The sequence below is a fragment of the Arachis hypogaea genome, chromosome 4 (genome assembly GCF_003086295.3).
Source record: "Arachis hypogaea cultivar Tifrunner chromosome 4, arahy.Tifrunner.gnm2.J5K5, whole genome shotgun sequence".
In the NCBI taxonomy this organism is placed as follows: Eukaryota; Viridiplantae; Streptophyta; class Magnoliopsida; order Fabales; family Fabaceae; genus Arachis; species Arachis hypogaea.
In genome coordinates, this window is record NC_092039.1 from 22,348,650 (window position 1) to 22,367,008 (window position 18,359).

An 18,359-nucleotide genomic window follows, 5' to 3' on the forward strand; every position below is an offset into this window, starting at 1 on the left:
AGTCGGGATCCCAAACTGCTTCAAACTATCCACCTGTGCCTTGTCGCCGTCACTCATCTTCCGGTGACTAGGAAGGAGATGTGTAAACGTTACTGGGGCAAGATCGTGGTTGTGTTCATCGAAGATGGTTCTTACCGGCCACACGTTATGCTGCACATCGTAGTAAATCTTTAACTTTGCCTTACAATCCATTTGACTCTCTAGCCTCTCCTCCCTTACTCACTCCGAACGGTCATAGTGTTTTAGATGTCTTGTGCCTTGTCAATGGCAGAAAAAGTCTCTCCTTACCAAAACCCTATTAACACGGGCTACATCTTCCTTCTGAACTCCAAAACCCCTGAATCTGGCGAACTCCTTGTATGCAGCATAAGCATCCTCCTTTGTGGCAAACTCTTTACCCAAGAAGTCATCCGCGGCAGGTTGCCCTCTCGGGCCACCATCTCCCAGGTCTTTTGCACCACTCGATCCCTTACCATCAACAAAATCCCTTCCACCTTTTTCCCCACCGTCAGACCCCCCCCCCCGGACTCAAATCCATCTTCATCGTCATGTTCGTCATCACTCGCACAATAGTGTCTGCAACAATCATCAGAACTACCCCCATCAGAGTCTTCACTTTTAAGGTTTAACATACGCTTGAACTCCATCAGATTAGGTTGTGCAACTTTCTAGCCTAATTACATGAAAACGACAAAAAATGCAACACATAATCAATATAACTATACAGTGAAAACATCAACCACATAAATTATCTAGCCAGAGTATGTTCTATACCACAAATAAGACATAACCACTGCATTGAAATTCTGCTACCATAGAATTTAGCAACTTTGGAAAATCAGAAATGGCAAACATTATATTTAAGTAACACATTAGACCTTGGGGGAAGTTATAGCTGATTAAGTAGCACTCATTATATTACAGGTGATTCCATCTTTCAATGGCTGGAAGTAAAAAACAAAAGACACTAACATGTGTCACAACTAGGGGTGAAAATAGGCCAGGCGGCCTGTCAGGGGCCTGCAGCCTGGCCTGTGTTTGGCCTGCCCTGTTAGGAAATAGGCCCAGGCTCAGGCTATTAAAAAAGCCTATATTCTTTAAAAGGCCAGGCCTAGGCTTTTGAAATAGCCTGTTGTGCCTGTCAGGCCGGCCTGAGCCTGTAAATATAAATATATATATATATATATATATATATATATATATATATATATATATATATATATATATATAGAGTTTTATTATACTAATAAAAATGCTATTAGAAGGATTTGAACTTGGGTCTTCTATCTTATGAAAATACCTTTATCCACTCAACCATTTATCTCTTTAATTATATATGTGCATTTTTATTTTCTTAATATCTTTAATCTTTGATATTGGAATATCAAAAGTCAATCAAATAAAATATTTCTAAAAATTTCCCTCCACACTAATAAAGAAATACACATATACACGGTCTTTTTCTTTTTTCTTCTCCACTTTACACGCTCCTACCACTACTAGCTACCAATCTACCATCCTCTTCATCTTCTCTTCCTTTGACTGTAAGTACTTCTTCTTCTTTCTCATGTCATTATTTTTTATTTTGTTATTTTTTATATTTGTTGTTATAATATTAAATATTTTTCATCAATTAGGGTTTTATTCTGTCAAAGATCTTCTTTTAAGTTCAATTTTTTTGTTTGTGTTGTGATATTATTTCTACTTTTTTGAACATAAAATTTTATCAATTTTTTTCTTTATTAAAAGGTTCTTACTTTATGCCATTGATATGATGAAAGCAAAAAAAATCATGAGATAATGTTGTCTGTTAATTTTTGTTTAGGCATTATAATAAGCTTTAGAAATGGCTGAATCTGTAACTCCAAGTAATCCATTGGTCAATTCTATTTCTTTAAATAGAGAAGAAATTAATCAGACACTGGCATTGTACCAACACACACAACAACTATTACAAATCAACCAGTCATGGATGAAAATGGTAGTAATGAAACTGTTGTTACAAAAAAAAGGAAGAAGACTTCACCAATTTGGGATGATTTTGATCAAGTTGAAAGTTCTGAAGGTACAAAAGCTATTTGCAAGTATTGCAAATCAATGTTTTCTTATGCTGGAAAAGGAGCTAGTACTTCACATTTATGGAGGCATTCTAGTAATTGCTTACAAAGGAGATTGCATGTTGCTGCACAAAAGAAGCAACCATTGATTTCATTTCAACCTTCCAATTCAAGTGTTAATCCCTTTGTGACACCAGGTGCAAGATATTCTCAAGAGAAGATGAGACAAATAATTGCTACAGCAATTATGGTTCATGAGCATCCTTTCAGCATTGTTGAGGATGAAGTTTGGATGTGGGGCTTCCAATATGCCAATTCTGAATTTCATAAAATTTCTCGTAAAACTGCTCGAAGTGATTGCTTGGCAATATATGAGGCTGAAAAGAAACAATTGAAGGCTTTGTTACAAGGTGTTAGGAAGATAAGTTTGACAACTGACATGTGGAGATCAAGCCATCAAATTGTTGAATATATGGTTATCATAGGTCACTTTATTGATGCAGGATGGAATCTTCAAAAAAGGGTTTTGAGTTTTGTTCAGGTACCTGCTCCTAGACGTGGCATTGATGTTGCGGATGCTATTTTCAAGTTTTTAAAGACTTGGAAAATTGAAAATAAAGTCTTCTCAGTATCTGTTGACAATGCTTCCTATAATGATTCATGTCTGAGGGCTCTTAAGGATACTATTTCAGATAACAACTCATTACCTGTTGGTGGTAGTTTATTTCATGTTAGGTGCTGTGCACACATTCTGAATTTGTTGGTACAAGATGGGCTAGGTAAAATTAAAGGTATTATTCATAAAGTTCGTGAGAGTGTCAAGTATGTCAATTTTAATGATTCAAGATTTAAAACATTTGTTGAGATTGCTGAAAACAAGCATTTGAAGGAGAAAAAACTCATCATTGATTGTCCCATTACGAACCATCATCAGAGGATTGGAGAAAAGTTGAGAAGATTTACAAACTTTTAAAAGTTTTTAATCTTGCTACTCATGTCATTTCTGGTAGTGAGTATCCTACTGCAAACTTGTACCTTCCTGAAGTTTGGAGAGTGAAACAAGTAATTGATGATGCTATTGAAGATAGAGATTCCTTCATGAGAGAAATGGCAACCTCAATGAAAGAAAAGTTTGACAAATATTGGGGAGAATGCAATATGGTAATGTCTCTTGCTTGTGTTTTGGATCCTAGGTGCAAATTACATGTTATTAAATTCTATTTTCCTTTAATTTACAAACATGAGTATGTGGCTGCTGAAAATATTGAAAAAGTGAAGAATACATTGCAAGAAATGTACGATGAATATACTGAAAAATATCATGGTGAGACAATAATAAGTGGAGTTAACACTAATAGTCTAGTTGCTTCTTCTAATGTGGCTAGTTCTGAAATTAGTGGAATTGATGAAATGTTGAATATGGTTCGAGAAAAAGAAGCCATTCATCCAACAAAATCAGAATTAGAAGTTTATCTTGATGAGAGTGCTTACATTCCTGAAGGCAATTCTAAGTCTTTTAGTGCTTTGGAGTGGTGGAAAAACAATAGCTTGAAATTCAAGGTTTTATCTAAAATGGCAGCAGACATATTAGCAATTCCTGTCTCAACGGTGGCTTCAGGGCCTTCATTTAGTGCTGGAGGAAGAGTTATTGATGAATATCGTTCTCGACTAAATCAAGAGTCCATTGAAGCTCTCATTTGTGGAGGAGATTGGCTTCGGAACAAGTATGGTTTGAAGAAAAAACCAAAGGTAAAAATTAACTTTCTAATATTTCTCTTTTTGACTAAGTATCTATGTTATAGAAAATATTTTCTCTTTTTAAATGTGAAAACATTGATATTGGTATGATGTGAGTAGTTAGAATAATAAAGTTGAATTTTCATGATATATAAATGAAGTATCATATCACTTATACTAAGATTATGACCACAATTTTATTTTGAACATTCTCTTTTGTACTAATAAAAAAGTATTTGTTGTATTTATATTATTTAAAAATCTAATGATATGTGTATGTTTTCTTTTTTCTTTCAAGGTGTTGGAACAGGAAGATTAAATCACTTGCAAGCTTGGAGGATTAATCGATTAATTGTCCAACATTTTCTTTACTGTATTTTGATTTAAGTAGTTATTAGTTTTTATTTGATGTTATGTTTAGTTGGTTTGTTACAACTCTTGATATTGATGAACTCTTTTTCTTTTGATATGTTACATATTTTGGAAGTAGTCAAGTGGGAATATATTCATATATATTATTTTTTTTAATTAATAATAGTTATTTATTGATATTTTGTCTTTATTTTGTATCAATATTATTCATAAATTTATTATTTTATATTTTATAATTTTAAAAATTAAATTATATCTTAAATTTAATTATTATTTAAAAAAGGCCTATTAACAGGCTTCAGGCCAGGCCAGATTTAACAACAGGCCAGGCTCGATACTCATTAAAAAGCCTATACCAAGCTACAGGCCAGGCTAAGGCCAACATACTCTATTACAGGCCTGGCCTGTTAAGAGTAAAGCCTGGCCTGGCCTGTTTCCACCCCTAGTCACAACCTTAGCAACATATCAGGATCTACTTATAACTCATAAACAACATTACATAAATAGATAACTTACAAGTAGAACCTAGCAATCCTGTTTGAACACATATGCATGTCCTTTACCAATTAAATGATATTTTTGTGGTATCTTCAAGTAATAACATTAAACAAAAGATAGTCAAAAGATAACTCAAAGGATAAGTCCAGTCCAAATGCCTTCAATAAACTCTTGACAATGGTAACGACAGGCCCATCTAAATAATTAGGTGCTACTAAAGAATACCTCCTCCTACACTGATAGGGATAATAAACCTATAACTTTGATACTATGTTACAATATAAACAAACGTGGTGACCAAAGCATAGGAATCTTTCCTAGTAAAATAGAATACACCATTGCTATGTAGTACTAATAACACTCACAGAGATACAAACAATGTTGGTGATCAATCCAATATATTGTAATGTGAAAAGGAAAAATATAGCCCATAACAAATTTAAAGTATTTGATTGATAACTTCACATAAACGGCAAAAAAATAAGGCAGTTAAAGTAAATCAACTACTGACTTAAAATAGTTTTCTTCATGTGAGAAGGGAAAACATGATTGAAAGCAATTTAACATTAAGTAACAGTATATTTGGTTAACAGGTGGTGGGAACAAAGGAAGAGTGCAACCATGTCAATATGGCCACAAATAGTCAAATAATAATGAAACGAATTTTCATCCTTTCATGTTCATTATCTACCATTGAATGTTTATCATTCTAACATGGAGATGTAAACAGGACAAGATCATGTTCAAAAGAACATGAGAGGATCCAAATCTTATAAGAATGACATTTTAAGATATAAGCCACCACTAACTTAAACTCTTATAAAGGGACTTTCTCTTATTGGCTATAATAACAATACACGCATACCTAAACCCTACTGCGTGTGCATACTTATCTGACCCATTTCAGAACGGCGAGGAACGACGGGAAGGTGGCAACATACCTGGCTGCGAAGTCGGAGCACCACCACTCCAGGGCTGCAACGAAGTAGCGGATGATTGGCGACCTCGAGATCACAAAGACCACCACCGACCACCCCTAACAGAGCCCAATCCTGTGCGGCGACGGATGACGGCGGTGAACCAGTGTGAACCTAGGGTTTGGTTCGGTGTGAGGTGAAGGGTGGGACCAAGACCCAACTTCACAGCCTCTAATCCATATTTTTTCCTCCAGCGCCCAGCAAGGCCCAATTCAATAAGCTTCCCCCAACGGCGTCCCAGCGGACTCAAACCCCATTGAATTTCACGCCAGCGGCTCGGCTAAATCCACCCTCCCATCAGCGCCATCAACTTCCTGACAACCTGCTGGATCCTGCATACTGGAGACAACACGTGTCTGCATCCTATATAGAAAGATGGTTCATCTGTATATCTGTATGAAGTTGCATCTGTACCATAGTGCGACCTAGATATATATTAAGACGTGCTTTTGAATTTTATTATAATAAGGCCATTAATACAACAATGCACAATGAAATAAACATGAAAATTATAAGATGTAACTGAGTAATTTTAGTACAAAGACCACTTTATCTAGACTCAGGTTCCATCTATCAATTTAGTAACCAACATGAACAATGTGTAAGGGAGAGTGATGAGGTAAGCGAGAGAAAATAGAATGTGAGATATTTTTATTATACTAGCATGAGGACCCGTACAACTGCACGGGATTACAGTCTTATGAAAAAAATAAACTATTCAATATATCTAAAATATTTTGGACAAAGAATCATACCTGATCTCAATATTATAGTTAAAAAAACCGTAATAATTTGATTGTCATTACAAAAAAAGATAAAACAAAGTCAAATACTACCTCTTTATTTAGAGTAACTATTCACACCATATAACAAAAGATTACATAGATTAAATCACAAATTCACCCACTGCACATTAACTTTCAATCAGACAGAAAGTATGTAATTCACTTTCAGTCATTTGTAACCCTGCAATTAGAAGTTGCTTAGAGACCCAAAATAAAGATTTAGCATCTAGATTTAAAACAAATTATGTGTCTCTATACATATGTGTGCACACATAGACACGCGTGCATATTAATCTATACATACACACGAACAATTCCTATTAGACAAGTTTCACAATGTAATAAAATAAAAAAATCATACCTGGAAATCCAAGTTCTCATCGTCTATAATAAAGGATACCATCAGATAACAACTCCCAAGTTTTCTTCCAAACAAACAATGGCCGCATAATAGAACCAGACAACAATAATGTCACAAAAAACTTCCTTAACTGCTTTCCTGATGACAACTCAGCAACTTCTTTAATAGCATAAACAAATTCATTATCATCAACCAAAAAACTCATAGCTGCATCTTGAAATGTATCATATACAATTGAATTAACCGTTCTTATACTTCAGAAACTGGTGCAACCTCTTTGAACATTCAACAATAATCGCATGTAAAACAATTCACCTGTAGACGGATGAGTAAAACTTAATCTACCAATTGAAAACCCCTTTTGTCTTGGCACCCATTCCCTATATTATGGATTATATACAAATTTACTTGGGTACTCAACATATGTCAAACATTGCCCTTCAGCATATCGCCTATTAGCTAACGTCCAAACAGTAAACATCGTCATCAAATCTCTATTCCGAACAAATACTGAACTAACAATGTCATTATCATCAAACACAACATACTGTTGACTTGGCAAATAAAAAGTCAACCGCTGTACAGTGGACCATCTATGATGTATATCATATGCAAATATTCTCCACATAGACTCTGAAGGAGAAAGATAGCGACAATCATAATACTGTTTAATTTCATCCAGAACCTGCAAATTTTGACAACCACTCGTCGATTGGTCCACTATAGCAGTCAAACGATCAGGGCCCTTGTTGGCATACTTAAAAAGATATTTGATAACATTTGACTTGTTACAAAACTCTAAGTTTATGTGAGCCTGATATTTCATTAACAATAACGGATTATAAGGCACTACAAATCTGTTATCAATATCTGTACCGCTCAACTTGACAGTAATACCCATGTCACGACGTTTGTATACTGGATACCCATCATCATCAAATGTAGTCTCATTCACAAACTGCTTAGGGTAAAACTTTGAACATTTACCATCTTTCATACATGGAGAAGTCGGCTATATTCTACCACACGGACCATGAATCATATATTTTGTGACCATCCTATACAAATTAGGAAATTTTACAAAATTAGGTAATTCTGCACAAATTAATTCATCAACAAGTTCAACATTCTACAACGTGTTCCTTCAATCAAGCCAAAGCAAAAAATGTGCATGGGGGTAAACCTCTTTTTTAAAACTCAATTGTATACATACCTACATAAAATAACAATTAATAGATCAATAAATATAAAAAGAAATTATACAATAAAAATAAGTTATTATAAATTAGTCCCAAAAAAATAATAAAATCAAAGAAATACAAAAAATATACCGGCATTGAGAGGACCAAAAAAAGTGCCACTTTTAAGGTCAGTTAGAAGACACTTCAGCTTAGCATGAAAAACTCGACAAGAAATATCCCGTCTATCAGCAATTGGAATCCCTTCACGACGGGTGTATCTTTGAAATTTAGGCCAATTTGGGTTACCATAATGCTTGCAAATTGCCATAGCATCCTGACAATTATTAAACATATAATGTTTACCACCTGCAAAAGAAGATGGTAGTATAACCCTTGTCTCAATTAAGGATGCTTCAACATCACCACATTGCATATCTTCCTCTATACCATGCAAAAATTCTCCTCTAATTGTACTTTGTTTCTTCCTAATTTCAAAGAGTTTATGATTCTATCGATGCAAAACAATCAACAACAAATTGTTGGAACAACCTCCTAGCTTTGTGAATGATATTTCCCTCATCTTCTCTCATTTGTAATCGAAAACTCACAAACTCATGCAAAGACATCCTCATCCATCTTCCACGTACGTAAGTATTTTGAATCCCTCGATACGGGAAGTTCAATTGATACCCATCCTCACCATAAGGAAAAAGTAAAGGATATTGTAATGGTAAGTATAAAGCATAAGTTTCATAAATCCGTTGCAATTGACCACTGGTGGACTGAACAATAACATTACGACCACAGTCGGATGATTCGAAATCTCCAACTATCAAAGCAACAATCTCATCACACGAAGGATAATTGTAAATTCTTGGATCATATACTCAGTGAGAAAATAATCTCAAACAAAATTCCTGCGAAGAATGATACTCATAAAATTGTCGAGCTCTCCGAAACAATTGGGCTATAACATTGTGTTCATCAATCATTTGCATTAGACCAACTATCAATTCCTTATCTATTTCAGTTGTTTACCTACAGAAAGACATAATACACCAATTCATTTAAAATCTCTCTAGCCCATGGTATAAAACCAAAAACTAAAAATGATACACATATAATGGAAAATAATCATACCAATAATCAACCACATAAGTTGAAAAGAACGTACCCAAAAATTCCCTGGCAATTGACTACTTTGTGCTGTGTGTCATAGATATATAATTGTGCAAATTTTGGATTTTTACCAATAGTTGGTAGCAAACTCCCAATTCGATGATAAATTTGCCCATTTATGATAAATTGAGGTGGTCCACTACCATCGTTAATTGAGTCATACACCTTACATCCAAAAGAAGTGAATGCAGACATACTATTGTACGATCTGAGATTTTTTTGAAAATACAAAGACTTATTATCACGACCATCTATAAGGTTACACAATAATTCTGGAGGCCTTTGCAAATAGGATAATTAAACTTTTTCTTTTGAGCAACAAAGTATAAATATTGGTTGATTTATTGTTGAATATTTTTCAACATGCTCTAACAACCAAAAGTTTGCCCCACAAAATAAACAATTGTAATCAGCATCACCAATATCAAGACACCCTGTATAGATTTTAAACAAAGAAAAGATCACTGCAATTACCTTACACCACAAACACACTGAAGAAAATTAGTATGAATAAATTAAATAAATCAACATATACAAATTAAATTGAATGATAAAAAAGAAATATTATCATAGAACGAAACAAAAAAAAACAAATACCTTGAAGCTCACTTTGCAAAAAAAAAAAGGATGATCAATCAGAGAACCAAATGGATTTCTGGAATTCATGGAAGGATCATATATATATGATTCATTTGTTTTTTGGAAAAAAATGATTATGGAGTAAGCATAATTAATCTTTGATATTTTAAATACATGTTACACACATATCATTTACAATACGAAATAAAAAAGAATCCCCCAGAAAATAAAAATAAAATTAAACATAGAATATGAAATAAAAAAATTAAAGGAAACTAATATTCAATATATATTAAATTAAACATTACTACAATCACCACGACTACCAATATTACTGTTATTATTATTATTATAAAACATACATGAATACACGAAATATAAGATTATGTTATAAATAATTAAAATAAAACTTAAACATATGATAATACCTGAAGCTGATAAATTTTGTGTTAGACCGTTAGCATCTCGATCAACACCTACATCATCCGATATTTAAAATAAATCAAAAGAACATTGAAATAAAGAATGAAACAAGATAATAGTTAGAAAAAATATAAAAAACAAGAAAAGTAAAAAAGAAAGCCCATATATAAAAAAATCCATAGTAACAATAACAAATACGATAGGTGAAAAGGAATGAAGATCTACAATATTTAACCATTAGGAAAAAAGAAAAATAACCTATAGTATTTGTGGATGTAGTGCTAGGTAATGAGCCAACAACATTTCCTACAAAATATCACAGACAACAATAAGCACGACACAATACATATCATATGTAACATTTAGTTGAGAAATACATGAAACAATTTACCTAAACCATATGAATGTTGAGATCTTTGACTTCGTTTTCTTTTTAAACATTCTTTTCTATATAACCTAGCAGAAGCACATAAGTGAGACATTTAAACTTGATTTCTCCCACAAAAACAATAGAAGATAGATACACCATTATAGAAAAAAAAATCTTCAAGATGACACTTGAGTAATTTTTTTTTGTGAAAGGATACCAAGAAATCACTTCAAAAAACAAAACTATACACATATATATAAACACACACACATATATAGATATCTATAAATTAAAGCTACAATAGGAATGAGAGGAAAAAATGTAAAACCTAAATATTTAATATTAATATGAGGCTAATCTAACAAAAATATGTAGAAAAGGTGACTCACCAACCATAGTATCTAAGCTATACCTAATAACACAATATACTTAATACATAGCTAGCTAAAAGAACAACATATAACTCATAATTCTTTGTTTGACACTGGCAGTAATCTGACATGTTTATCTTTTAATATTAACAAAATTATTATTATTATTATTATTATTATTATTATTATTATCTTCTAGCTGGGACAGTGTAAAAAGGAAAATATCTTGATAGAATACTCGAATAACTACAAAATAACAGTTAAAGAAATTAAAAGTACACAATATATTAATAATAGAAAAGCTGCTGAATTTCATTTAGTCTTGTACTTTCACAAGAAAGTACATGCATATATATAAATAAACATCATAGGTGCAAATTTCAAAATAACCTAGAATCCATAACCTGAACATATCACATCATTTATACGGGACACTGTGTACAATCCCTAGCAAAGTACAAACAAACAAAAGAAAACTATGAAACTATGCTAGTCTTTGGACACAGCTCAAAAAATGGATGGAACAGAGACAGCATCTTCATATTTGATTGAAACATTAGATTCAATGTATATAAGTTAACTACTACTTAGATTAGTAAACTATTTCACAATAACACCAGCAGCTCCATTAAAACATCTCAAAGATCACGGTCCTTGAGAATCTTGGAAGTTGGGCCAAGCTCCTCATCAGCAACATCATCAAAAGCTTTTTTCAGATTTCTCTTAACCTTTCCACCCCTAGGAGGATTGTAAACAGTCTCTTTCTTGATCACATGAATAGGGGACCCATCAAGAACAGCAGAAAGTACTCCTTACAATGCAAAAGAATGGAATAATTGAATAAATGTAAATAGCAGAGAACACGCAGCATATAGATTGACAAATCATCTTAATTTTCCAACCCAATTAAATTGATTATCCTCTATAATTCATGGAACACAATAGATAATTTAATCAACCAACACATTCATAATTTAAATAACTTCCAATAAACAACTTACCGTAGTTTCCACAAGAGGAGAATTCAAGAGGACCTCAATTTTGAGGCTGCACTCTCTATCAGCAATTACACTATCATTAACAATTTTCCCTTTCTCTTTCACAATATCAGCTTCACTACTTATATCATCCAATCCAGAAACTTCAACACCCTTTTCACCAAGAAAATCAATCAAAGGCTTGCAGTTTGCCTTCATATTGGAACAATTCCCATCAGAAGTGATACCCTCATCCAGCACTTCACACGGATCCTTCTTACCAACAATATATTCATGGTCACTTGAAGGGATATTTCCCAAATAACCATCCTAAAGACGATTTATTAAAAAACATAAAAGAAAATCAATCGAAAAAAACAATAAACAAGAAGGACGAAATAAAGTAAAACACCATTATGAGACAGGTACATATCAAATACACGAGTTTGAAGATGCAACCTTCAATGGAGTGCGTTCATCATCCGTATCATAGTTAGGCAACTTAAACATGGAAATAATAGCAGCATCATCACAAACTTTTCTCACACGAAAAGTTCTAAAATATTTGTCTATACCAATACTCTTGGTATCTATCTTAAGAAGCAATTTTTCCCCAACAATTGCTGGAACATCACAGGATAAGTATCTCCACAAACAACCTATGAAATAATTTGAACACATGGTTCTTAGAAAAATCAAGGACCAAATACATATCAAACACATTGAAAAAACAATTATATATGGCACAAACAGATCTAATCCACTATTAAACTCAACAACAGAAAAAAAGAATAAACCATACACTTGCATCCTTTTGAACTTTTCCAAACAGATCAGCACATGATTTTTTTAGTAAGTAACCAACCTCACGATCAAATAAGACAAATACACTATGTCCATTATCATCCTCAACCGCTATTTTGATCCTATATCTGACCATAGAAGAATTACCTAATAAGAAATTTAACACAAAAAATAAAAGAACAACTGTAAGGTCCCACATCGGTTGGGGAGGGGAACGAAGCATGCCTTATAAGGGTGTGGATACCTCTCCCTAACATGACGCATTTTGACGAGTGAGTGTGGGAGTTTCGGCTATCATCCCTATCGTCAAAGGTAAAACCGTGAGGCTTTGTGTGCCAAAGCGAACAATATCGTGCTAGTAGGTGGTCTGGGCTGTTACAGATGGTATAAGAGCCAGAGTCGTTATAATTAGAAAAATGGAACAAGAAGAATTAAACAACAGCAGGAGAAAGAAAGAAAAAAAAGAATATCACACATAAAGAAATAAACACAAGGTACTTAAGAGTCACATTGGTAACATAGTGCTGACAAAAATCACAATAATATGCACCACCTTGAGATTGAATTGACTTCCCACAAATACAAGCTGAATACCACCAAGGTCCCTCATCCACAATAGATCTCACAATACCAAAAACCATAAAAGACCCTTCCTATTATAACATAAAAAATAAACATTGAGATATAAATAGAAAACATAATTTTGTATAAGATTTTTATCAAAGGACAACTAAGTCAAAATTGATTAAAGACATGAAAAAAAACTCAATAAACCTCATGTTATCATGGAGTTCCTCAATAGTGCATCTCCTAATAAGCCGCATAAAATCATTTTCCAATGAAACACCCTTGCCCTCATTAGCAATAAATAATGGTTGTATTCCATTGATACCTTGGTCAACCATACTAATCATCATAGAAGAATTAAAAAAAAAGAGAAAGATCAGGAAAAAAAACAGAAACAATATCAACTAAACTTAAAACACAAATAAAGAGAATAAACTGAAATTATATTAACCAAGTTAAAACTATAAATACGAACATCAATGAACTAAACATGTCATTTATTAAGATACTATCCAATAACCTGTTTTTGAAATCAACAACTTCAGCCAAATCTGGATTAAAGAACAGGCGAATAGCATGCATAACATTTTGGAGACCAACTTGTCCTACAAAACACCCAGCTGAATAGATAAATAAAAAAAAACAGGAAACTCAATATAAAACAGAGAAATTTCAGAAGAAATTGGGAAGCCTAAACATTATAATATTTACTACCCCTAAAGAATTTAACTTTGGCAACTGGCTGCTCCATATAACCAGAATCAAAGAAACGATGCAATTCATCCACGTACTCCCCAAACATAGCATAACGTATTGTCAACCTAAAATTTTTTTAAAATAACTTAGATCCATTAACAATTCAATATAAAATGCTACTAAAAACTAACAGGCCAGTGCTTAATATAAATAATAGGTAACCAATACAAAACACAATCAACATCGAGATAAGGTGCATAAAACAAACTCTTTTGAAGATAACTTAAAAACGATCATCTTTATCACTTTGCCATCTTTCACATATTCTTTCTCTTCACCAACAGAAGTTAGCAAACCAATAACATCTATCTAAAAAAATAAACATTAATAAAATTACAGTTCAAAAGTGCATACTTCCATAAAAAATCAACTAATAAAAAAAGACAACAAACTGAAACAAAAAAAGAAATGAAAGGGACAAAAAAGAAATAAAGTCACCTACCAACTAAGTAAACATAATCTTCAATTATTTTCAAGAGCTCATCAAATGGACAGAAACTGAAACATGTCTTGGGGATAGCATCATCTGGGATAGAAATAACAGTTGTACGGTTAAGAAAAACCAACTTAAACTCATGTTCTGCTGTCCTATAATTGCCTTGGTTTGGAACAACACTAAAATATGACATTCGGTATGTTTGACCCTCAATAATATTCTCTTTAAACTTTATTTATGAGCTGCTTCTTAATAGTTGCTTGGATTTTGTTAGACTGCGCAAGAAAATAACAACAAATAAAAAAATAGTTACAAAGAATACAATTCAAGAGGAAAGAAAGCCATAAATAAAATCAACCCAAGACCAACAATGAATAGCCACTCACATCTTCATCAACAAGAATAATTTCTATTGAATTTTCAACATCATGATTTACAAATGAAGGAACAATCCAAGTTCTTAGTACCCTAACTTTAAGTCTTCATGCCTCCCTTGGAGGGTGGATCTTAGAGATAGAATCAAATAGAGGAGGCATTGGCTCAACCACCAAACACAATAGAGAAAACTAGAAAAATAAATAGAAACCAGAAACAAAGAATTTCAGAGAAGGAAGGAGGTGCATTGAACCATACAACCAAGAAGTCCCTTTTATAGACAAGCTAAGAAATCCCAAAAAATTTGAATTTGAATACCTCAAAGAAAAGGTGGAAAAATATGTATCACATAGCATACATCATCTAATATCTATCACATACATATATATACATCCATACATATGTAGCTACCACAATCAAGAACACATATGCTATCCTCCCTGGGCACCAATTGAATACATCATCTAACATCTAATCTACTTGAACATGTGTGCATATACATATGAGGCACAACCAAAAACACCTATAATGTAGTCATTGGAAACAAACTGAATAGAAAAAGACATCTATTAGCATATCTCACGTGATTATTATACTATTATAAGATAATAAGAGAATTGGTTAAAAAGGACTGATAAATCTAATATTTTACACTATCATAAGAGATATAAAATATCTTATAACCCACCAATATTTAACTGAACATACTAAATCAATGTAAACCATTAACAACTGAATCCCAGAATTTCAAATGCAGGGAAAGAAAAATTTAAAAAAAAATCAACAAAAGATAAATATATCAATCAACAAATCAATTAGAACAATCAATCACAAACAAAATGGAAACAAAAAGAGCAGCAATATCAAAACAACCAGTGACAGATCCAAAAAATTTTGGTAGTGAGGGCAAAATTCATATAACATGATAATAATTTTTATAATAAAAATAATATGTGTATATAAAAATTAAATATTAAATTATCTATTAGCCACTATATATCCGTGTATAAATACATGTATTGTTTAACTTATTTTCAATGTGTATTTTATAGTTTAATATATATTTTATACAGATAATTATTTTTTATGTACATATAGCATGATTATTGTCATGATTATATTTTGTTATTGTAAAATATGATTAGCCTTTAAAATATCTAATATACAAATTAAAACACTAAAATAGTAATTTAAATAATAATATATAATTTAAAATTCTATTCTTTTAGGTTTTGTATTTTTAAAAAATTAAGTAATTTTTCTCTTAACACTATCATCAGAATTTCTCTCTTTCCATATATATTACTAAACAATTATTTAAAAATTCACTTTCTAACACAATTAGAAATCGACTCTTATTGATATTCATAGTTAAAAAAGTTCTTTCAATCAATACAGTTGTTACGCAAAAATTAAAGCTAATTTGAAAAGAAGATAAATAATATTCTTTTGAGTTGATTTTTAAAAAAAGAACACTAATTTCGTTTAAATCTGAAAACTGGTCATTCTAACGAATATCTAATATAAAATTTTTAAATTGATGATTAAGTACCAAAAATTGAGTAAAAAATTATTGTGGGGTCAAATTTAATAATCTAATGGGGGCAAATAAACATTATTATCATATACTACTCAAAAAATTTCAAATTGTAGTGGGGGCGCTTGCCCCCACACCACTACACTTAGAACCGTCCCTAAAAACAACATTAATATTTTCAAAAAATCAATTAAGCATTCAACCTAAATATATAACACTCAATAGAAAATGATTAGAATATCAATGTAAACTTAAAAATCAAATCCAATATAATTTATTGGATAATGTATTTCTAGTGTATATATATATATATATATATATATATATATATATATATATATATATATATATATATATATAAAATAAATTATAGTTCATTGGCTTAGTGATTAGATAGATGCAATCTATAGCTAGAATCTAAAACAACCCAAAAAAAGGGAAAGTCACAAGCTGTCCCAACTTCCTACATCAAAAAAGTTGATTTGACACATATAACACCTAGAAATAATATATAAAAAGCAAATTATACTGAGAAATAACAACTGCCCCTCTCAATCACATCAGTTATCACATCAATCATCACAACAAATAACAAAGACCTATAAAAAGCAGTCAACCCATCATCCATGATGTAGGGTGAGAAAAAAATAAAAAAAATAAGTTATTCCACTTTTTAACTAATATTTTATCTAACAAAAAGTATTTTTTAAAATTAAATAACAAGAGAGATGTATTTTAAAATTTCAAAGAGAATAAATTTAAAAATTTTAATATCTCTATTAAATAAACCACAAAGTTCTCATTTTGATATTATTGTGACATTTTCTAGCTATTTTCATCTCATGAATGAATGAAGAGAAAAGAGTTACATGGAACTCATTTTTTTCTTTTTTTTATTTCCTCCCCTAAACCAAACAGCAAGAAATTTTATTTTTCACCCATTCTCTTTTGTTACACTTTCTTTTACCTCATATTCCTCCAAAGCAAACAATGTATAAAAACAATGAGTAGAATAAATTAAAAAAATAAGAATATTAAATTAAATTTATATTGAGAGAGAAAACACATTGAGTCACCATTTAGTCCTACCTCAATTGAAAAAAGAGATGATTCAACAAATCTAATACTATTATAGAGTGATAAATTATCCTACAACTCACCCACACCAAACTGAACCATTTTACCTCATAATAGACCTCTCAAACATAGACTATTAACTTCTACCAAATCCATATAATAAAAGTACACAAGTCAATATAGGTATATAAAGTTATTGCATAGAAAACAGCACACTAAACTGAACCTAAGAACTAGATTCTAGACTTATTTAAAAAGTAAATTTACATATATAAGAGTTAGAAAACAAAAAGAAATGAGATCTTATTGGGAATACCAAATATCTTTTTCAATCACATCAATCATGATATCTAAGATGAGAGACCTATAAAAAATAAACAAACACATCACTCAACATGGAAAATTAAAAAAAAAAAAGACAAAATAAAATAAGTATAAACTGCTATACTTTGGAAAAACCATTTTGTTGAAAAATTTGAACATATTATAAACAAATTAAATCTCATAAAGCAGTAAATCATAATCACATGAGCATATTAAAAAGAAGAGAATAAAAAATTATACAAAATACGCAAAGAGACAAGAAAATTCTCTGACCTTGCAGTATCTGAATAAACTTTTCATTCATGTATTAGACCAAAGAGTAATATTAGACCCACTAACCACAAGAAATTAAAAAAAAACACACTATTAGTAATACAAAGCAACAGTTCAAACCATTAGAAAAAAATTAAAATCAACATACAATTAATCACACTGACTGTAAAAATAAAAAATAACATGTACCTTCGAACTTGTATAACACTCAAATCAAGAACATATCTAAAATTAGCACAAAGAAAACTCAGTTCTTCACATATTCACTTAAATCAAGAGCATATATAAAATTAGCACAATTACACAGTAGCAAATTTAAAGTAAAATTTAACCAAGATGACAC

General features: G+C 31.5%; 1 protein-coding gene across 1 annotated transcript; it reads left to right on the forward strand.

Moving 5' to 3' along the window:
- Positions 1 to 1,968: 1,968 nt before the first annotated feature.
- LOC114927560 (zinc finger BED domain-containing protein RICESLEEPER 2-like) lies at positions 1,969 to 5,781 on the forward strand. The gene is made up of 3 exons (XM_029297583.1): positions 1,969 to 2,879; positions 3,068 to 3,806; positions 5,572 to 5,781. Exons 1-3 carry the CDS (start codon positions 1,969 to 1,971, stop codon positions 5,779 to 5,781), a joined length of 1,860 nt encoding a protein of 619 aa, XP_029153416.1.
- Positions 5,782 to 18,359: the final 12,578 nt, after the last annotated feature.

Bases quoted from the DNA above. Each gene is read 5' to 3' on its own strand.
- LOC114927560 (XM_029297583.1), top strand. From the start codon at position 1,969: ATGGATGAAAATGGTAGTAATGAAACTGTTGTTACAAAAAAAAGGAAG. The intron at 2,880-3,067 runs GTATGTCAATTT...CATTTCTGGTAG, and splicing joins AAAGTTCGTGAGAGTGTCAA to TGAGTATCCTACTGCAAACT. The intron at 3,807-5,571 runs GTAAAAATTAAC...GACCCATTTCAG, and splicing joins GTTTGAAGAAAAAACCAAAG to AACGGCGAGGAACGACGGGA.